The 22950-nt window shown below is 40.4% G+C and overlaps 1 protein-coding gene across 6 annotated transcripts in view; it reads left to right on the forward strand.

The window, feature by feature from the left end:
- Positions 1 to 22950, forward strand: part of ACOT11 (acyl-CoA thioesterase 11) — a 155087-nt gene that overhangs the window by 118998 nt on the left and 13139 nt on the right. For all 6 annotated transcript variants that reach the window (XM_061633093.1, XM_061633092.1, XM_061633095.1 and 3 more), the window contains 7 exons: positions 3998 to 4058; positions 6358 to 6459; positions 7783 to 7918; positions 9418 to 9574; positions 11420 to 11539; positions 11973 to 12117; positions 18412 to 18467. In XM_061633093.1, coding sequence (XP_061489077.1) covers positions 3998 to 4058; positions 6358 to 6459; positions 7783 to 7918; positions 9418 to 9574; positions 11420 to 11539; positions 11973 to 12117; positions 18412 to 18467 — 777 coding nt within the window. The remainder of the gene's footprint in view (positions 1 to 3997; positions 4059 to 6357; positions 6460 to 7782; positions 7919 to 9417; positions 9575 to 11419; positions 11540 to 11972; positions 12118 to 18411; positions 18468 to 22950) is intronic.

The raw sequence follows: 22950 nt of genomic DNA on the forward strand, positions 1-22950 counted from the left end.
CCTGGGTGCATATGGCTAACTGAAAGCAGCCAACCTGGCATCCTCCAGATATTTTGGACACAACTCACATCAGCCCTAGCTAGCATGGATGTGTTGGCTGGGGCTGATGGGAGTTGTAGTTTAAAACATCTGGAGGGTGCCAGATTGGCAACAGCTTATGTAACTGTTGGAGATCCTGTTGTAAGTCTGACTAATTTAGTAGGTGTGAAAGAGAAGAGAAGGTGGATATACAATAATAAATTCCAAACTCCATCAGACTTCTAATGGTACATTTGGAAGAGAACCAGAGAGCTGGCTTACCATCAAATTAAGTGTAATTGCAGAGGTGAAATGTGTAAGTTGTTCTCACACCCTCAGCAAGTATATTTCACCACTGCCCCAAGTTCTTCTTTTTTAACAACTTCTTATCTCTCTTTCCAAGGAGTTTGGGCAAGCCCCCCTCCATTGCTAACCCACACAACAAACTTGTGAGGTAGATTAGGCTGAAATATAGTGACTAGTCATCTAATGAGCTTAAAGGCTACGCTGGAGTTGTGATTCAGGTCTGCTTGAGTTCATGTCAGACACTGTCTGCTACATTACACTTTTCCCTTATGAAATGAATAGAAAATAAGGGCAGCCCCTGCTGGTATTTTGTCTGTCTTAGCCTATCCTCCCTGTTTTCTTACAGATATAAAGTACACATAAGAATGTTCAGTTTTATTGACCTGGTGGGTTGGACATCTTAAGCATGTAAAGATCCTGTAATAAAATTCATCCCTTGGATCTCACAGAAATTATTCTATGCAAAAGTGTACTTTGATATTGTGATGGGTGACTTCTTTTTTCAGCCCTACTTTGCTCTCTTTCCCTCCTACCCCTTTGTATTAGACAGCTGCATATAGAGTCTCCTTGGTACCTATGTGGGAAGGACGAAGCCTGGTATGAGCCTTTGCAGTACAAACATTTATGGCAGTAGACTAGATTGCTGATCTCCTAACTCACTGATGTCCTGAGATACCAGTGTTAATTAACCCAACTGACACTGTATTCAGAATGTACCTACTAGCCTGCTCTTCCTGTGCACAGAGATGGTTCTTAAAGTGGAATATTCACTTTCTGCAGCTTGCAGATGTTTTTCTGTTTAGATTCTAGGCTCTAAAACAAACTGTAACTCCTCAGAGGGTTCACATGTGACTATGAAATGGTTGTGTGAAAAATGGTTGCTTTGTCCATCTGCTGTTCTGGCTTCCAGAAAAATGTGCAGTTGCCAAATGAAGAGCTCACTTTATGGGAGTGATTTTCTTAACAGTGCACTAAAACTGAATGGAAAGAGAGAACTGGAGCTAAAAGGTGCATGTGGGGGACTTCTGCCCCCAATAGCTCTTCACATATATATTTTTAAACCCAGATGAGAGGAGTATTAAAAAGGAAGAGTGACTAGCTTTGGAGTCTGTTAAGGAACCATAATGAAGAATGGCTTTCAAAAAAGCAGTGATGCAAACTGTTACGTGTTAGCCACCTTTAGACTCTCAAGTGAAAGTGGGAGTTTTAAAAGATACATCAGATCAGATCATCCAGAAAATCTGAAATCTGCAGAATTCTCCAACAGTTGTGCTTCTGATGAGTAATGTTTTCTACTTAATGTCATATGAATGCATTCCCAGAGTGTGCAGACCTGCAGTGTCACACAGATATTAGCAATATGCTGGTCATGCACAGGGAATCTAGCAGTAGCTTCTCCCAACCCTGCATTTAATATACATTATGCACACAATGAATGTTTTTAAAAAAATGTAAATACATGTTAATTTTTTTGGTAGAAACTAGACCCTAAAGCATGGCTGAAGTCCTTTCTGCATTTTCCAGGGACTGGGGTATGCCCTGTTGAGCACAGTGGGACTTACTTCTGGATAAACATGCACAGGATTATGCTGTGTGAGCACTGTGATAGCTAAATCTCCATCAAATGATGTGTGATTGTAAATAATATTAATTCAGAAGAAATTATTTGATATCAGGTGGGGCAGAATTCTTCAGAAGTCCATCATTCAAATGAGTAAAGAGGCAGTCATCATTTATAATTCACACAAAGGTCAGTTATGTACCCACAGCATTTAGTAAGCCCTGGACCACTGCATGTACTTTTTGAACCATATCACCCAGGGGTATCCAAGGTGGTTCCCTCCAGGTGTTGTTGGACTACAACTCCCTTGACTGATGGTGAGGGGTGATGGAGGTTGTAGTCGAGCAACCTCTTGGCTGCCCCTGGCATTGTCTGTGTATAACACCTGAATAGTTTTGTTACTGCCACCTTTCTGGTTTAGTTTCTTGGCTGTTGTTTTCAGCTGAGATTTGTCACCAAACTACTGATGACTCTCTAATGAAAAGGAAGTTGATCCACAAGTCTCTCCAAATCTTCTGGGTTTTTTATGTGCTTTGAAGCAAACTGACTGGGATAACAAGGGTGAATGGTTCAGTCCCTGAGTTAAATTATGTCTCTTTGAAATGGGGCAAAGTCTTAAATAGTCTGACAAATGCTTATTTGCTTCTTGATCTTGTTTGTGTGCTTTTTGCATGTCAGGTGTCTTCATTACAAAATAGTTACTTGTCTGCATATAATTTCTAAAAGTTTAGTTCTGGAAATGAAGGGTTTGTGAGAACGGAAATGGATAAACGGGTGAATCTTTGCTTGGTATTTGTGTTTATTGTCATAGTATGATATCTTGTGCACATGTATACCTTTTGGGTGGTTTAAGGCCAGTATGAAGGCAGTTCTGTTTCAAAACCCATTGTTTCTGCTTATATTTTAAAAAACCAGCACGTTGAAACACATGCTCTCTAAAATATAGTTTTTATACTGTGATAGCTAAACTCCAGCTAATGGTATATGATTCTGAAACATTATTAATTTGGTTTATACCCCACCTTTTGGGCCTACCTGAAAGCATCACCTTGAGTTTTATCAACAGATGCACTATCTGTTGGTAAGTGGTTGTGTACCATAAAGAATCTCACAGGGTGCTTCCTTCTGAGGGGCTCACTGCTGCAAATTGGTCATTGAGATACTGCAAATGGGTTGTTGGCAATAGGTTTAAATGGGGACAATTATGTGAAGGAAAATTAATGTCATTTGCAAAAGTTTTGCATGCATGAGGAGCATTGATCCCACAATAAACATCTATCTGGAAGCATCCCCTAAATAACCCCCACATGGGGGCAGTATCTTGGTTTCATGCCATGCATATTCAATGAATATGTAGCAAGAGGGTGGTGGTATTCTTCACTATCCAGTATCGCTATGGTATGCACTTTTTTTGTGGTAGTGAACCCCTACATCTTGAAAATGGGCTGATCCGATGGGAGCTTATGGAAAGTCTTAAAAGGATGTGTGTTGAAATGAAATGTTTCAAGCAGGCCTTGATCATCCTGCATGACCTTTTTACCTGATAATTCTCTTCTCACCCTTAGGATTCTACACTAGGAAGCTGAAAGGGGAGAGAGATTTGCTATTGCTCTTGAGAGCTTATATTAAAGTTGAACATTTCTGAACCCAGGCAGATAACTTTTTGAGGGACTACACATTCCGTTTCCTTTATAGTAGATATGATTTAAATGTGTGTTTAGTCAAGGGTCAAATCTTATCTGTGTGCCCTTTTCTGATGAACCAGAAAACTACACGAAGTCTGGGCCTCCAAAGTCTTCCACTTGGGACCTAGTGGGGAGGGGATATCATTTTTATTCCATAAATCTCTAGGTCTATCCAGTGCTGCCTTCCAGCCTTTCTGTGAACTGTCCGGGTGACCTAACTTACAGTTCTCAGGAATTAATCTGACTGTGTTTTCACCCATTGGGAGTGATTTGAGCAGAAAGCTATTTTGACAAATGTACCATGACAGCAGTATTGTAGAGCAGAGCCCACCAGTCAGATAGAACTCCTGCATATCAGAACCACAGGATGTTTTCTACCAATTGCATTTTAATGTTTCTTATTTTATCTTTTTTTTTCTGTCCCTAGTGTTGGGCAGGTTGTCAACATCAAAGCAAAAGTGAACCGAGCATTTAACTCTAGCATGGAGGTTTGTATGCTTCAACACACTATCTTGGAGGAGTTAAATTCTTTGAACAGCCTGTCCCCAATAAATGACTAAGACTGCAATCTTGACCCCACTTAACTGGGAGTAAGCTCCATTGAATTCAGTGTAGAACTTACTTCTGAGTAGATGCGGTTAGGATTGCAGCCATTCACATTCAAATATTGTTTCACATGAACCTAAATTTTGTTCTTGGAATAGATGATGTAAATAGGCCTCTGTTACGCTAATTTGAAGATACATTGCTGAGTTTGATTTTTTTTAAAATATATTGTTTATTGAATTGAAACAACCAGCGTATCTGATAAAATGTTTAACATAACATAAAAATATGAAAGAATGGTTACAACCACTTATCAATGATACGGACAGGTGAGGGGGCAAATGAAAAAGTACAAGCTTTGCTAAGTAAATGCTTAAATGAAATATATTTGGCAAGGGATGGAGTTGGATGGTTTTAAGGAAGATGGAGAGGGCAAGGGATTAGGAGTCCTATAGGAGCAATACAGGTCACAGAAATGTCATCACTCCATCCATTTGAACTGAGTCCTAGCTAAGGGAAGGGCTGGTCTTTGCCTTGCTATGGAAGTTAATCTTAAATTTCAGGTGAGTTTCTGGATTTCCTTCATCCCTATCCTATGAGCTGCTTCAGACAGCTTAAGGACCCTTACACTGGTGCATGGTGAAACTCATTGCAGTGCAGGGGATGGGTAGCTTGCCTGTATTTTGCTTACATAGCAGCCCATTCTATTTTTTTTTTTTTTAAAAAACACCTATACCCCACATTTCTGGCCAACAACAATACAGGACACTTAACATGATTTGTAAGCAATAACCATAGAAACATTTGCAAAAGCAGTAATGTATGAAACAAAAGCAGCTTTTAACAGCCAATACTAACCACATGAGAAAATTTTTTAAAAGAACATACAGCCTTGGAGCAGCAGCTAATAAAACCACAGGCTGAGACAACATCAGCAACAATGAATAATAAAACAATATAATTTAACCACCACCACCAAAAGTTTAAGTGAACAGAACAGACTTCACAGGTGTTAAATAAAAGACAACAAATATGGTGCCAGGTGAAACTCTGTTGGAAGGGAGTTGTGTAATTGGGGTGCACCCACAGAAGCAGCTCTGTCTGTGGTTATTGCTCGCTTTTCATGGTGGGAGGTTCTAGAAAAGGGTCTCCAAAGACTATATCTCAGCTGTCGGGCGGGTTCATGTGAACTTTTTGGGTTGTATCAGTCTGTGCAAATGTACACTGTCCATATCAGTGAGGTGCAGAAAGCAGGTCAGGATCATCTGACTTTGCTCAAATTCACTTGCTAGGCATAGGGATTGTACTGCAGCTGCAATATATTTTCCATATTTCTAGTCATTTAAGGTGAGTTGCTCAGCTCCTGAAGCTCATTGGCAAGATTTGTATGCCAGAATTCTATCTAACCAACCACCTTTATATAGCAAAGGCTTGTATCTACTGGATGGTTTTTCCATCTAGTTCTGTACATGTGAATCCTGGAACATATCAGCAGAAACAGTCCATGTTGTATGTTAATATTATATTAAATATTGTATTGAATAAAAACATTATTCATGAAACACAATGTCAGCTGGGGGAAAATCAGAAGCTTTTTTAAAAAGACACATGTAAATATTTCTGAGCTGTCACTGTTGTGTAATTTGCTCTGCATGTGATATGGATTACAGGTCATCAAATTCTCCTCCACAATGACAGGGGCTAGAAACTTTGTTTTTCAATAAAAAGCAAAACCTAAAAGCAGTTGTTCGTGGAAGCTACAGACCACATTTTGCAGGGCATAAAATATGTATGGCCATGGTCTAGGGAATATTCATTTTTCCCATTAATTGTGGTAGCTTTTCTGTAATTCTCAGAACACGAGTCTAGCCAGTTCAAGCCCAAAGGCACCCTGATTCCCACTCTTTTTGTTTGTAACTTGTTGGAGAAGGGAACAATCTGATCCAAGGGAAATATGGTTTTTGTTTTGCAGCCCTAGAGAGCAAACCTCTGTGATTCATTTGCTTAAGAGAGTATCCGCAGATAGAAGGCAATAATCGCACCCTCTGTTCTCCCTTAAATATTCAGAAATATGAATTGCCAAACCAGAACTAAGAACTATTATACAATGCAGGTGCCACAAAGCGTTATTTTGAGGAAGGAAATGTGTCCAGTTCTTTGAGATTTTCTGTTTCTGAATGGAAATAGCTGATGCTTAAAAAAAATATCTTCATGCTCCTCCCCACTGATTATTGTTTCTAGGTTGGTGTACAGGTCAGCTATGAAGATCTGTGCAATGGGGAGCAATGGAGTGTGTGCAAAGCATATGCAACTTTTGTCGCACAAGGCAAGCCAGCCGCTAAGGTAGGCATAGATCCTGGACAGTTAAATACTTGTAACTTCAACTTTGGTAGTCAGAAAAATAACATTGCTGTTCCATTCCTCCAGCCCCCTTTTCCCCTTGAGACTTTCTTTACAGAGACTACCCTGACTATTTAGAGAGTGTATGAAGACTCCTGTTGATTCTTCCAGCTGTTTTACCATGGCCCTTAACATCTATTTATAGAAATAACATTTTTTAACCTTTCAGTTTTTGTATGCTATGGTCTTGGTGCAGCATTACTGAGATTTAAATTGAAATGTTGAAAAATAAAATATGTTAATTCATGCATGACTTATAAGCTGGTCTAGAGTTCTAGAATACATGAATGTATTGAGTGTTGTGGTTTTTAATACAAATCAGTACATGCTGACATAAATACAGCTTGCAGAACTTGGACTGGTTGTGCAGTGTTTGAAAGTTATATGAAGGCTGCTGCAGTTCTTTGCACACTTGGGAGAATTGAACATGGTGTGACTTCTGAGTAAGCATGCCCAGGACCAAGGTGTACACCAGGGATGGGGAATGTCAGGCTCTTCAGCCCTCTTTATTTGGCTGTCTCAGACCACCATCACCCCTCACTAAACCTGCTGCACACTCTCCTGGCTGAAATGTGTCCTTGGATAATGCCTCTTGCTTGCTTGAATTGACAGATTGTATAGAAACCTCTTGAGTTTTGAGTGGCTGGAAGGCAGCCTACTGTACAAAGGTAACAGTGTTTGAAAGTGAATATTTGCCCTCTGAGGTACAATTTGCTGTGATCTGCAAGGCCATTCCTCCCTTAACATCTGCACACACACAATCCTATCAAAGTGAATGACACATTTATTGTGTTATGCCAGAACTATGCAGACCACAGAACATATCTGAAAATGGAAAAATAGGTAAAATGTGGTTTGGGAATGCTTTGGGTAATTATATGAGTATGTGCTGTAGTTCAGCAAGTGACCAAAGCTAATGGAACTCCCTCCAAAATGATTTCTGTATGACCCCATCAGTACAGACTTAAACAGGCATTTAAAAACTCACGTATTTTATAGTGCTGGTGGTATGAAACTTGTTTTTAAAGTTGTTTTATTTCATTATATTAGTGTGTTACTGGCCTGTAAATTGTTTTAGAGTGACTGTTGTTTCAAATGGTGGTTACTATTGAAATGTGACTTCATGATATTGCGTTATGTCAATAAATAAAAGGTCATTGTTGGATTCCTTTCTCAGAACGAGGAAAATTTCAGGTCAGGATGCTTAACACCAGCAAAAGCTCTGTGCTAAAAGGTATATTTCACACTGTCTTTCCTTGCACTTAGATCAAGTTAAAGCCCCTGGTCCCTCAAACAGAAGAGGAGAAGATTGAGTACAGCGTTGCTGCTGAACGCCGGCGTATGCGACTGGCCCACACTGATACCATCAAAGACCTTGTATCCAACAGCCCTATCCAGTCTGGTAGAGTAACCAACAGGATTTTTTCTGGTGCTTCTTATAGAATGGTTGTCTGATATATCAGTCCAGCTTTGGTGCTGGAAATAGCAAAGTGTGTTCATGAGCAGGAAAAGGGAATAGGCAGCCATAGAATACTGAGAGTAGAACCTAACCTTGTATTGGGACATCTGGAGAGCATGACAGCCATCTAAATTGAGGGCACCCACAACAGAATGTAGAAGGTACATTCAGAATGTAGAACTACCTACACTCTACGTGTAGAATATTGGTGCAATGCATAGGTCTATTACTATGCTACAGTTGTTAACACTGGACCAATTCCTCACACTTTGCTAGACAGCATTGTCTCTAGTCATCGCCTGCTGCATGAAACTGTAGGAAAGCATTGTGTACATCATGTGCCAGCACACTTATTATTTTATTTATTATTTGATTTATATCCCTCCCTCCCAGTAGGAGCCCAGGGCAGCATGTGCCTTGACCACATGTTTGCATGGCCAGTTGCAGCTTCCTACCAAATAGATATGATATATGTATTTTTCAAATCATGATGTATACAAATGTACTAATGTGCATTGGTTTTCCTCTAGTGAGACTTGCATAAAGTATTAGCTTGGACATAGAAAAGAGAATGTGTTGAGGTCTGCTACAGATACAATCTTTGAAAGCAATCAGCCTTGCTGTCTCTGTTGTTCCTACATATAGAATGGAGGCAGTCTCACAGTATTTCCTAGTAGATAGGAGTAGCTGGCGGTTTTGATACAAGATAGCCTCAAAGGTGCAATAGTGGAAGAAGTTTCTAAGAATGCACCATCAGTCTGTGGCTAAATTCCTAAGGGGTCCAATTGCTGCAAAGAAAGTGCTCAGCTGTGGCTTTAAATCTATTGGCTGTCCTTGCCAAGCTGTTTCAAGAGGAACAACACAGATGCCAGTGTTAGGTCCTGACAACCACTTAACTTTTTGCAAAGCTTACTTAATTGCCAGTACCTTTTTTCTTCTTCTTTTTTAAATTCATGAAGCCCCTAACAAAGAAATAAGCACTTTGAACTGCTATAGATGGAACTAACTGGAACAAAAGTGAAGGATAAGGCCCAAAAGAAAACAGAAATGGAGATGGCAATGAGCCCTAGTTTGCTGCCCAAAGAAGAAGAAATTGGGAAGAAATTGCCACCGTGCACAGCATACTCAGAGAACATGGTGTGGAGCAAGTGATGGAGCTTATGGGTCATTGTATTCTAGTTCCTGGTATCTGCCTGCTGCCAGTTTATTCTGTGGCTTCCTAGGGCTGCATGCTCTACATAACAGGAACCATTGTGTGTGTCCTGTACTAGGATAAGCCTGCAGCTGTTCCTGCCCATCTCCATGCCAAACTCCATATTGCAAAGGGTGTGGGGGAAGGGACTCAAGGGTTGTCTCAGCTTTGTCTGTCTGCAGTTCAACCATGAGAAGATTGTTCCTCTCCAGATACCTCTCAGGTAAAATGCATCATCTATTCCCAACAGAGCTGGAGAACAGAGAGTGCAACATGATAGTACCTGCAGAAAAGACCAGAGTGGAGAGTGTGGAACTCATTTTGCCTCCACATGCCAACCATCAGGGGAACACATTTGGAGGACAGATCATGGCCTGGATGGAAAATGTGGCCACAATAGCAGCAAGGTGGTCTACTTCTTGATCTTTGGGGTGAAAGTAGACATGATGATGTTCCCTGATTGATTAAAATTGGACCCTGCAATTCCTGCTTTACACATAGTTTGGGCTAACCACATATAAAGAAACGAGTTTGTCACTGTGAGATCTACTTTTCCATTGGAGCACTTCTGTTCCATCATTTACTAATAGCAGATGTGTTACTACCACACAATTGTTGAACTGTCCTTCAAGAAGTATTGAAAGCATTGCTCTTTGGCACCTATTTAATTGCCTGCTTGCCTAACAGAGCCGTCCCAAAATTTAGGAATGCAAATCCTTTTCCTTTATGAGCATAAGAAGCTGCCTTGTACTGAGTCAAATCATTGGTCCATCTTGCTCAGTACTATATCACAATGACTGGCAGTGCCTCTCCAGGAGTTCAGACAGGTGTCTCCCAGTCTTGCATGCAGATGCAGGGGATTGAACCTAGGACCTTCTGGATGCACACATTTGCTCTTCCACTGAGCTATGGCCATTGTCTTGGATTTCCTTGTGCTGGCAAAGTTTGGCTCCTTTCCATATTACTTCTGTTGAGCCACTCCCCCCCCCCAGCACTACAATTCATGTTATAGCCAATTATGGTAAGGGCTTTGCTTCAAAGGGTATAGAGGAAGCATCCTAATGGTCTAGCTATCATATTTTTTTTGTACTGCAAAAGCAAAGCGAGACCTCTTGTAGCCATTGTCCCACAAGCTAGAGATCCCTTGTTGAAACAAGTTTGACTTGTTAGAATAGGATAAAAGAAAATGGTCCCCTTCAAGGAGCGTTTACCTTTCTACTTCCAAAGTTGTATTCTGTGCACTGTCCTTTTTGTGAGGAGAAGTGGTATAGAACATAGAAGTGGCCTTATATCAAGTCAGACCATTGATCCATCTAACTCAGCGTTGTCTACTGACAGGCAGTAGTTCTCCAGGGTCTCAGACAGGAATCTTTCTGAGCCCTGTCTGGAAATTCTAATGGTTGAACTTGGGACCTTTTGCATGCAAAACACATGCTCTGTTACTGAACTGTGGCCCTCCCCAAATCTCCCCCTGGCAGTTGCAGAAATGCATCTCCCTTCATATACTTCACTCTCTCTGGAGGCTAGTGTATATAGTATTTGCCTTCTCCACATAATCAGGCAGACACACTGCATCTCTCTTCACCAGGGACAGTTTGTTCTAGCACTGGCAGCCTCCATTGTGGAATTGTTTTTTGTCCAAAGTCCCTGAACAGTGCCAAAGATTGTCATTCCCTTTTACTGGAGACAAGCTAGTTGCTTTCCTGTAGGTGGCACAGTGTCATTTAATTCTCGGGATTACATAAATTGTGAAGAGGAGAGATAAAAGGAAAGTTAAATGGGTGCTTCAGAAGCTTCCCACACTCCCTCATTTTTAGGGGCTCCCAGTGTATTCATAGACTGACAAAGAGCGTTTCCCTAGCAACAAAACCTGAGGGGAAACTAACTTTGCTTAATGGCCTAGGTCTGACTCTTGCTATGGTCACATCCACACCATACATTTAAAACACATGGCTTCCCCCAAAGAGGACTGAGAACTGTAGTTAACCCTTCAGAGTTACAATTTCCTACACCCCTAACAAACTACAGGTTTCTTTGGGGGAAGTAATGTGCTTTAAATGCATGGTGTGACTTTCATGGTAAAATGGGCTGTGTTGTGAATGGTGAACTGATTATACATCTCATGTGAGATTGCAGCCTACCTGTTACTAATTGGCAGAAGTATTTAGATATTCTGTTTTACAGAAGAATACCAGGCTTGATTGTTTCATTGTCAGAATATACTCAGTTTGGTTTCTCTCTGTCTTCCCTAGCCGATTGTGCCAAGCCCATCCAACCCTGAAGACGATAGAAATGTTCCATTTCAGAGGACCATCTCAAGTTGGGGACCGCCTCCTGTTCAAGGCCATTGTCAACAATGCATTCAAGAATAGGTATTATCTTCCTCTTACAGAGCTTAATGGGTTTGGTTCAGAAAGATTACTTCAGTTGTCTAAACTAAACCATTTTATGATTCACCAGGATAAATGCAAAATCAGTGAACAGGAAGATGTCATATTAAAATGTTTTTTTAAAAAATGGAGCAGATAAGAGATTTTGCCAATGACCTTTAAAAGTTGTTGATTACTGACATCATCAGAATGAGTCAAAAGACAGAGCTCGGCTCATCTGTGAATAAATAAAAATCAGCATATGTTCTTGGGAATCTGCCTGCTAAAATGAATTCAGATAAGTCCACAAGTCCACAGGAAGTAGAGTGAACAAAAAGGCCCTTTTAAGAAATTAGAGTCCATTCCTACTTGTCACAATGTTACGTGTACTTCAATTTCCGGCAGCTGAAAAAAAAAATCTTGTTCTTAATTCCAGCATGGAGGTTGGGGTATGTGTAGAGGCCTATCGACATGAAATGGAAGTCAGCCGAAGACATATAAACAGTGCCTTTATGACCTTTGTGGTCTTGAATGGAGAGGGTCAGCCACGCACGCTTCCAGTACTGAAACCAGAACCTGGGGTAAGAAACAGCAATGGCATTACATGGCTTTGAATATGATGAATAGTGGTCCTGAATCACGTTGTTTGACTCTCATTGAAATTCACTGAAGCTACACTGAAGCATGTTAGCCATGCAAAATCAGCCATCTCCTTGGGGCCACCTTCAAAGTTTGATTCATGTCAGTGTAGAAGTCAAGAAAAATCTCTTAAGGAAGATTATCATGCACAAAATGGAAATGGACTGCCTTCAAGTTGATTCCGACTTATGTCGACCCTGTGAATAGGGTTTTCATGGTAAGCGGTATTCAGAGGTAGTTTACCATTGCCTTCCTTTGAGGTTGACAGGCAGTGACTGGCCCTGAGCTTCACAGCTGTGTGAGGATTCGAAGCCTGGTCTGCCAGGTTGTAGTCCAGCACTCTAACCACTATACCACACTGGCTCTCTTAACATGCACAATGGTATGTTAATTGTGATGTTGTTGTAAGTATTTCTATAGCACCATCTATGCATATGATGCTTTAACAAAGAACAGGTATGATAAGGGGGCGCATAGTCTGAAATAGAGAAAGGAAGGAAGAAAGTGGAGACATGGGTAGACTAGGGAATAATGTTTCAACTACACACATTTTAAACTTGCAATAAGTGCTAAGAACTAGAAGGAAGATTCACAGGGTTTGCAGCAAAAGGCAAGTTTGAGAAGGGAGTTAAAGGAAATAAGGAAGGCTCAACTGCACACTGGACAGATAATCCTAGTTTAGCAAGTGGTGGTATATATTGTACATAGAGGATCAAAAAAGATGTGGCATGCTGTTGCATATATATTTGTCTCCTGGCTCTTTTTTTAAAATTAATCAAAAACAACATCAGGAAGCTTTAAGTTTGAGTGGAGGAGTAATGGGAAGGGGCTGCTTAAGTCTCTCCTCCCCTGGTCATTGTCTTGATCGAAAACACACCCACCCCAACAAACTGCATTTCTCCTTGCGGAAGGAAAGATAGTAGCTACCATAGGAATAAAGTTGATCAACTGTTGAGATGACAGACAATTATTCTAATCTCACAGTATGTCCTTGGCATGGAAACTCTACGTGTATGCATAGAGCTTCTTGACCCGGAATGACTTCCCCGTAGTTTTAGTGGAACAAACTGATCTCCGTGTGATTTGGTTTTATTTGCATCTGTCTGTTCTTTCTGTAGATATGGATGGTATCATCTTTTGGAAAGAAAAGCTTTATTTCTATAGCAAAGCACATGTGAAGCAAATATTTCATATAGTTCCCTGTTTAAGGAAGTGATGCTGCTATTCTGTTTGTGCTACTATGGGATTTAGCCCCACTGAATTATTTGGTAGTAACATTTGAGTAGGCATGCATAAGATTGCACTGAGAAATATTGCACATTCGCCTTGCTGAAGCACTGATACCTAAGCAACCTTTGTCCATTATTTTACATGGTGAATGTTGACTTACAGTATATCCTGATCTCCATATGGTGAGATCTAGCACTAGCTTTCTAGAATGCAGAAATCTTAAATCTCACCATGTCAAATGCACACAGAATGATATTTGCCATGCAAATACCGTGGGCAAAACCCACATTGTGGCAGCTTTATTATGTCAAAAAATAATGTGTATGAAGCATGCCTTAAGCAAGTGTATATTGATTTTTGAGAGAGGCATTACTAATTTATGTAATTGAACTGTTAAACCTCTGTATTGAACAATTGTCACCTTTCAATGTTTCATATGTGGTAGAGGTATACACGCGTCGCTAAAATTGACAATGAACTAAAAATTAACAGATGTTGTTTAGTGAACTAATAACTCTCTCTCTCTCTCTCATACGTGGGGAAATATTAATTTTGCTATCAATTGGTCTTTTAAATCTGACGAACCTAGTTTCTTCCCTACCGCCTCCTTTATCTTGTTCTTCAAGAGAAGTCATTATTCCTTGTGTATCTGTTTTGTGCACACTTGGGCCATTCAGCAGCAAACCATTTAAATAAGTTTTTGGAATGAATTCTTGTGCAGACCATTTCTGCAGTAGAAAAAATAAATTGGTGTGTGGCAAATCCTGTATGCAACATTTATTTTTATTTTATTTAAAAGCATTTATATTTCAAAGATCTAAGTGCTATATAGTTTAAAAAACAAAAAAATCATTAAAAAATTAAAACAAAAACATAACCTAAAACCAACCAAACAAATATATAAAAGCATATAAAAGTGAATAAAACAAATCCAGAGAATTCAAACATGTAAAACGTTGAAATGCCTTTCCTCCTGGGATCTCATTCCCCTATTTTTACATCCAAGCACCTCTTTAACACATACCTATTCATCCTATCTGATCCTGATTAACACTTATTCCTCCCTAATATGCCTTGTTATTCTTTGACATTCCTAGCATCTCCCCAATATGTATTGTTATACCTTTGACGTTATAAGCCTGTGGACAGGAATAATGTTGTGAGAGCCAGTGTGGTACAGTGGTTAGAGTGTCTGACTAGGACCTGGGAAACCAGGGTTCGAATCCCCACTCACTGGCTGACCCTGGGCCAGTCACTGCCTCTCAGCCTAACCTACTTCACAAGGTTGTTGTGGGGATTAAATGAGGAAGGGGCGAACCATGTTTGTATGCCACCTTGAACCACCTTCAGCTCCTTGGAGAAAGGTGGGATTTAAATTCACTAATAGGCAAAAAACACTTGTGGTTTAAGAACGTACCTATAGCCAACAGATATTTCTATCAAACTTGAAAAGCAGGGAAATTGGGCAGCAATAGTGAATGCACCATGGGAGCAGGAGACCTGACCTCCTCTCTGAGATATTGAACTGCACTACAAATTTGTAAAAATGTAAACACAATTTGGGTTGGTCTTTCACAGTCTGATCCACTTCCTGTGCAGCTTGGAAGAAATACCTGTTTCTTGGATAGAAATATCTGTTGGCTATAGATACGTTCTTAAACTGCAAGGTTTTTTGCCCATTCATCAATTTCTCTGCTTTTCAATCCAGGAGATAAGGAGTGGGATCCTGTGCAAGTTTGCTGAGAATGGATTGATCATTTGCATGCTTATTGAGTTCAGTGGGATTTACTCCCTTGCAATCATGCTTTTATGATAGGTGTAACTGACCTGGGGGAGGGGCGGGGGGGAGAGGGGGGGAGGGGAGGAGATTGGGTGGGTGGGGACTGAGCATAGGGGAAGCCCCTTTGCTTTCCAAAAGGAAAACACAGTGAACAGTATCATTGTTTTTCAGGGTTTCCCCCACTTTTTTATTCTATAGCAGGCACATGTAGCTTCCCACCCAAAGCTGTCCCTGGCCATAGCCACACCAGACCTTTATTTCATATTAGATAGTCATGGCTTCTCCCAAAGATTCCTGGGAAGTTAAGTTAGTGAAGGGTGCTGAGAGTTGCTAGGAGATGCCCTGTTGCCCTCACAGAGCTTCAATCAGAGCTTCAATTGGAGCAGGTGACTGTTAAACCACTCTGGCCACTGGAGCTCTGTCAGGGAATAGGAGTCTCCTCTTAGCACCCTTCACAAACTACACTTCCCAGGATTCTGTAGGGGAAGCGATGACTGTCTAAAGTGACAGAAAGGTCTGGTGTGGATGTGGCCCCCTGATTAGGCAAGCCAAGCAGCTGTGAGTCTGGCTTTTAGAACACTGACAGTTGGTTCTTACTGAGCATGCCTGGGCTTATCATTCACTTTAATGTTAAATTTATTAAATTAATTAAAAATCAGCTAGTCATTTTTTTTAACCTTTAAACTGCAGAAGATGAAGGTCAGAGTATGGGGCAAGGTCAGTAATAGGATTACAGGTACTCAGTGAACATGGCTGATTTTTAATTAAGTTGTTAATTAATTAATTTAATTAATTTGTTAAATTATGAGAACTCTGACAAAAAAGTCCAACAGAGGTCTGGGTTTTTTCCCTCTCTTTTTACACTTTGAACTCTCGATTGTCTCTGACTGTTTTGTGCATTACCATGAAAATTTGGAGGGTTGTTAAACAAGCATTTCTGAGTTCAGGACTATAAATTTTGTAAGGCTTTGTTTTGAAATGAGCTTATGGGAAGCATCAAAATGGCATGGGGGTATATTCAATTTAAAATTGTGGAATGCGAAAAATCCATGCTGACTATAGTATACAGCCACTCTTGTGGCTGTATAATGCAGTTGATAATAATACTGAATTTTTGTGAAATGCCTGGCAATTTTACGTGCTTAATTCATGTCAAAGTACAGTAGAATAATGGAAATCGTGGAATCCAAAAGGGCATTGAACCATCTTGTTCTATGCTCAATGCTCTTTAGTTGGATTAAATGTCCTGTATAGCACCAAGGTTGATTTCGTGCTAGATGTTTAGTGCAGAATCACCATACCTTGTTTGCTCACATAAGGTTGGAAAGAATAGCACAATAGATTAGTAGATGCCCTTAGCATCTTTCATCTTTTTTTAGAAAAAGGCAAAATTTTTATGTAGATAGGTGAACCTATCACAATTTAGTACATACTCACTATAACTATTGTAGATGGCATCATTTTATAACTCTTATTTTTTTTAAAAAACCCTCTTAATTAGCAGTAAAATGGTTTTCTAGCTATATATTTTTAAAAAATTAAATGTTAGTGAAATAAAATAATACTGTAGTACTAAAGAAAACAAAATCCTTTCTGATTGCTGTCATTTTAGCAACGTGCTTTTCCCCTAATATTTGCAATCTACATTTCCAGTCCAAAGCAAACATTAACCATTGTTTCATGGGCAGTAATGCCCAGTCCTACTTCTGAATAAGCACTTAACAAATAATTTTTTAAAAGGTTGCTCAGAATGTTTTTCCCACTTCAAATGGCTGCTCAGGTGAATTGACTATAGCACCTATGCCACCCCCACTAGTGTGGATGGAACCTAGTGGGATGAACATATGGGGAGTTCAATATCCTGGCTAGTGTGGAAAGTCAATTGCAATTCCACTTGTAGCTTACAGTGGAAGAGCAATGCTTTATTAGCATGAGCCACACCCAGCCGGAAGCAGCCCTGCTTAGACAGTGGGATTTCTTTTGCGGTAGGAGTGTGTTGTTGGTCCTTTTCTCCCTGTTACTGGTAGCAATGGGGGTTGAATCCACCAAACTTGGATTCCATAGTGGACTCGTATGATTCAGTCTGGATGGATTATGACTTGGATTGGATTATGGATCCATTTCAGAATCTGCAGTCCTGATGATCCCTTTGGGAGGCGGTCCAAGGGCTGCTGCACTGCTTCTGTACTTCAAAATGTATTTCTTTTCATTAAACTTTTAAAAATTGGCAATCCAGCCATCCACAGCCTGGAGTAGCTAGAGCATAGGACTTTATGCTGTTCTGTACTTTAAAAGCAATATGGTATACCTTTTGTAAACTGCATTACCTGTTTTTAAAAGTTTAAAGGGAAGAAATATCTTTTAGAGGAGGAGAGGCAGTGCTGCAAACCTTGGACCTCTTCATTAAGTCTTTTTTTTTCTTTTGGGTTTCCATGCAGATTTTTAAAGGATGTCCGTTAAAAATTTGCACAGAAATATGACAGGGTGGTCTTGGTCCCCTCTTCTTGTAGAACTGGAATGGACTTTAACGGGTCCATCTGTCCCTAGCTGCCATTTGTTTGCATATTTCTCATACCTCTCCAGTACAAGTGTGCTGTAGCTGTTTTCTCTTATCTTTGCTACTATTCGTCTAACGGGATTGGTGACTGGAATAAATATAGAATGTTTGATGTACCAAACGACCACTTTCTGTGAGTATGAGAATGAGAATATATCATTCCTTCTATATCTGATGTTCAGGCATTAGTACCATTGCTGAGTCAAAATAATACCACCCAGACAAAAGCGGAAAGTATTGAGAGGGAACCCCAAGGTTTGGAAAAGTGTGTGTGTGTATATATATATATATATATATATATATGTATATATATATGTGTGTGTATGTATATATATCTGTATGTGTATATATGTGTATATATATATGTATACATGTGTATTAGAATAAACTGGGATGGGGGGATGGGACCCTAAAACAACCCAATGAACTGACTGTGCTGCAACATTTTGTCACACATCCTACTTCATTGTATTGATGCTACTTGTCAGGGGATCCAATGTTAGTGATGGTCTTTTCTGGTCCATAAAGTTTTTGCTGCAGAATAAGTAGGGGAACCTGGACTCTTTGAGCTGAACCCTAACATCTGGCCCATCTGTTAAATTTAAAGCCTCATTTTGTTGTTTCTGTGCCTTCAAAATGTAGCCCATCCATCTGATTTCCCTTTAACAGGATGGAGAAAGACGGTTCAAAGAAGCTAGTGCCAGGAAAAAAATTAGACTGGACAGGTAAGTGAAAAAGTATTTGTTATACTGGCAAAGTCTTTGCATCACCCTCCCCCCTCCCCCCCAGTGAAGTAGGGAATATAATGCTTTAACTATGACCATATGTGATTTTTTTCTTTTGTACATTCCTGCTGAAGTATTGTATTCATATGTAGGAGATTGAAACAGCTATATATAAGCAGAACGTTCTATGTATGTGGGCCCTGGGTTTGAGCCACAGGTGGCCGAGTTTCTGCTCTTCTCCATGGGTCAGCAGAATGCCAAGGGTGGGGTTCTTGAAAACAGTAGAGTGCTGAGCAACTGAGAGTGATGGGAAGGCTTGTTGTTTTTAGCAATGCTTTATCAATGGACAGCCTAATAATGAAAGGTCTGAAACTTCCACACGTTGGGAAATAAATTGCCACCTTCTGAAGTGTCAGGCAGCTGCATGCTTTGGCAGTTGTCCTCATGGGATACTGTTCACTATGTGGCCAGGATTCATGTATGGAATGCCCTTGACACCCAGCATGTAGTGTCAGCCCTTCCTCCTTTGTTCAGCCCGTTGAAGCTGGCAAACGCCAGTCACAGTAGCAAGGCAAGAGCTGAACATGGGGATGCTTGGTATGTAGGGAAACACAGTGAATGAATCCCGTCCTAAGTTGAGATGATTCTGAGGAGAAGGATTTAGAAGGAATGAGGGGGAGATGTCTCTCAAGTGCTTGCCTGGTAATGAAACCAGGTGAGAGAGGTGTGTGTGTGTCTTTGTGTGTAAGAGAGAGAAACGCATGCAGAGATGGAAGTAGACCTGCAAGCCAGATTTGGCCTGTGTGTAGCCATATGAGCATGACTACTTTTGAGGAGGTCAGTACTCTTTTGGACTTACCACATGTCTATCCTGTCCCATGCCCAAGAACAGCATGGCTTGGTTTTTCCCTGTTTCCTCCCTAATAAGGAGCACATACTCTGCACATGCTCAGAAGTATGTTTCCTTTTGTTATTTCACATTTTAAGGTTGAACCTTGGCATTACAAATGGGCTGACACTAACCCTGTGAAATAGGAGAGCAGCAGTTTGAACAGCGCAGCCTGGCTGGAATGCAGTCATGGAATAACTGGTGGAAATCATGCAAGGCACATCAACTCCATTTCTTTAGCACTGGAGCTTTTTGCGGGCACTGCCTGGCCTGCATGCTTTCAAACCTATTTCTACGATGAAGGGGGATAGAAACTTGCTCTGTTCTTTTTTTTAACTTTTTGAATGTTGTGATCCTTAAGAAATCCATATTCTATTACATTTGATGCAAAATATGTTGGATTCAAATGCAGGGAGTGAAGAGCAATAAATAGCCTCTTGTGTTCTTAAAGGTAGAAAACTAGGTAAGAATGAAAAAAAGTTTTCATGGAAGAAAGGGAAAGCAAGAAAAAAGCAATCAGCAAAGCTAAGAGAAAAGTTCTCTTGCTCCTCGCCCCCTGGCCTCCAAACTGCTTTTTCTTTCTTCTGCAGCCAGTCCTCTTTATAAAACAAGCCCTCCTTCAGCTCTGTTTTCTCATTCTGCTTCTAGTTCTGCTGTCCAGTGACATCAGAACCCTCTCCAGTTTGCCTCTCTGTTATGTCATTAAAACCTCATCGTGTATTTATAGCCTTGTTCTTTGGTTGTCTCTAATTCATAATTTATTACAGAACACAGACAGAGACCGCATGCATTATCCTTAAGGCCGCAGTTCTCGGGGCATTAATGCTAGATCAATGTGCTCTCTTGAGAACAGTGAGAGAAGGCAGACTTGAGAAGGAAGAACAATATATGCTGTGAGAGTATCATAAGCAATGCAACAATGAGCAGAATGCTCCAACTTAGGGGTGTCATGGTGTCTGTCTTGCTCAGGAGTCCCCTGTTCTCTGACTGTTGCTTAGTACAGAGAACTAGAAGTATGCAAAGCTCCCTGTCTATGCACTCTTATGAGATACTCTTCCCAAAGACATATTGTATTTTGATTAACAAAAATGTTAATTTGAAGACAAAAATATAATGTTGGGTGATTCTTTTTTTTTAAAGTCACAAGCCAACAAACTAAGAACTCATGTGGACTTCATTTTTATATAGGCTGTAGCTCAGTGATAGAGCATCTGCTTTGCATGCAGAAGGTACCAGGTTCAATCCCTAATATCTCTAACAAGGGCTGGGAAAGACTTCCTGTCTGAAACCCTGGATTGCTGCTGCCAATCAATCTAAACGATACTGAGCTGGATAGACCATTGCTCTGACTCAGTATGAGGTAGCTTCCTGTGTTTCTATGTACTAGTGTGGAGTCTGAGGCCTACAACCTTTGCATCCTTTGCATCCTTGCCAGCAAGTGAACTCTCAAAATACTGCAGCACAGAACTCTCCTGCAATCTGATCTTTGTTGTAAAATTAATTCTAGAGGGTGCACATAGAGATGACCCACACATTAGCCCTTGGCTGTTACCTGCTGTTTGGGGTTCAGATGTACATGTGTAATTTTCACCATCAAGACAATGATCAAATTGGCACTAAGAGAGCCTCCTCATGTTGTGTGTGGTGATTTAAGGCAGAGGTTAAACTTTGGAGAATGCTGAGAGAGTGGACCAAGCACTGATTCTGTTTCAGAGCTGCTTCACATTTGATATTTGCCACCCTGGGCTCCTGCTGGGAGGAAGGGCGGGATATAAATGAAATAATAATAAATAAATAAATAAATAAAATATTTTTGTTACATACAGAGAGGGAAAACATATGTAATATGTTTGGAAGCCATAGGAGGGACTATTTTGCTGTGATTAAATATATTTGGAAGCTGCAGAAGCTCAATAAGACACTTGTGCAACTTTCACCCTCCGACGAGTACAAGTTTGTATGTGCCCCTTGCCCCCCCTCCCCAGCCACACCTTATTTTAAGGGTCTTGCAGATGGTGGACCATTAAGGGAAGACTTGGCCCACGCAAACACATTATATCAATCAGCCTGGCCACTTAGCTGTATTGTCTGGGTGGAAGTGAAGGTGCTTAAGTGGTGGAGTGCAAAGCACACTGGGGAGACCTTTTTTTTGGTAATTGAACTGTTTAGACTATGCCTCCAGTTGCTCTATAATGTATGCATCAAGTGTGCGTACGTGCACACTTATTGCAGCTTGAAGGTACCATTATCCTCTTTTTCAGTAGGGCTGCTGGAGGGTAAGGTTGGTGCATGCTGAATTCAGGTGCTCTAGGCAGGGCTGTGGAGTCAGAGTCGGGAGCAATTTTGGGTGGAGTCAGAGTCGGTAGAAATGTACCAACTCCGATTCCGACTCTGACTCCTTCATAAATGGCAAATGTATATTAACTAGTAATAACACATTTACTGTAGTAAAATGGTAGCACAAGGCATTTCATCACCACCACGTGAATCCAGAGCTTGGAAAAGTTACTTTTTTAAACTACAACTCCCATCAGCCCCAGGGATTGGGCTCGTGATTTTATTTCATATTGTGTTAGTGCTGGTCTTGCAGCCTGCCAATCCAGGGAATTTATTAATAATGTTTATTTTTTAAAACTAAAAAACCATAATGTGTTATTCAATATGAAACACAAAATACAGCCATGACTGAAGGCTTGCAATCTAAATAATATATAGTAAATTACAGATGTTACTATCTGACCAGATGTTCCATTTATAACCTTGGGACTCCATGGGTGTCTTCTGATATGGAGAAAAAAAGAATACAAGGAAATTCTTTTTCTTGCGAAATTGTGTGCAAGAGTGTGTGTTTGTGTGAGCATATATCTGAATCTCCTTGTTCCACTAAACCTGTGCACTTTGTTCTGTCTGATCTCTTCTTCTTAAGATTCTCTGTGGTTAAAATGTCCAAGTCATCTGGTTTGCTAAGGCAAGACCTCTATTATTTGGTACTTTGGACCACTTTACCGTGGGTCTGTCATCTTGAAGGTCATAGATAACTGTTATCGGTCAAATCTTTCCTCTTCATTTCCTTATCTTTAAGCACTGATAATGAGATTGTATAGGAGTGATTCAGTTGAGCAAAGAACAGTGACTGACAGACTGTGCACTGCTGTTGGCACTAAGCAACTTTTCTGTCACTTGAGGCCAAGGCTAGTACTGAAACTCTATAAGAGCAATGGACTCTACTAGGCTGAGTTCTAATACCATACCACTCAATTTCCATTTGCTTCCAGCCCCTAAATTGATCCCCATTACGTATTGTCTGTATACAGCAAATCCTCTCTGAAAATAGTCCAAAATTTAATAGCAGTGTCTAAATTTGAGAGCTGCTGTCTCCTATACCAGATCCTATTTTAGAGTAATTATGTGATACTTCTGACTTTAACCCTAGTACTAGGAAAAAGGAATCTACTGCAGTATATGTTGGGGGAGGTAGCAGGAAATTGCGTAAGTAGTTCTTTGTAAGTGGGTCTCTTGATTCATATATGAGATAAGGCAATAGAACTGATTACAGCATGCTGGAGTGAATCTGAACATGATTTTATCCATGTG

Source organism: Rhineura floridana, chromosome 6, assembly GCF_030035675.1.
Source record: "Rhineura floridana isolate rRhiFlo1 chromosome 6, rRhiFlo1.hap2, whole genome shotgun sequence".
Taxonomy (NCBI): Eukaryota; Metazoa; Chordata; class Lepidosauria; order Squamata; family Rhineuridae; genus Rhineura; species Rhineura floridana.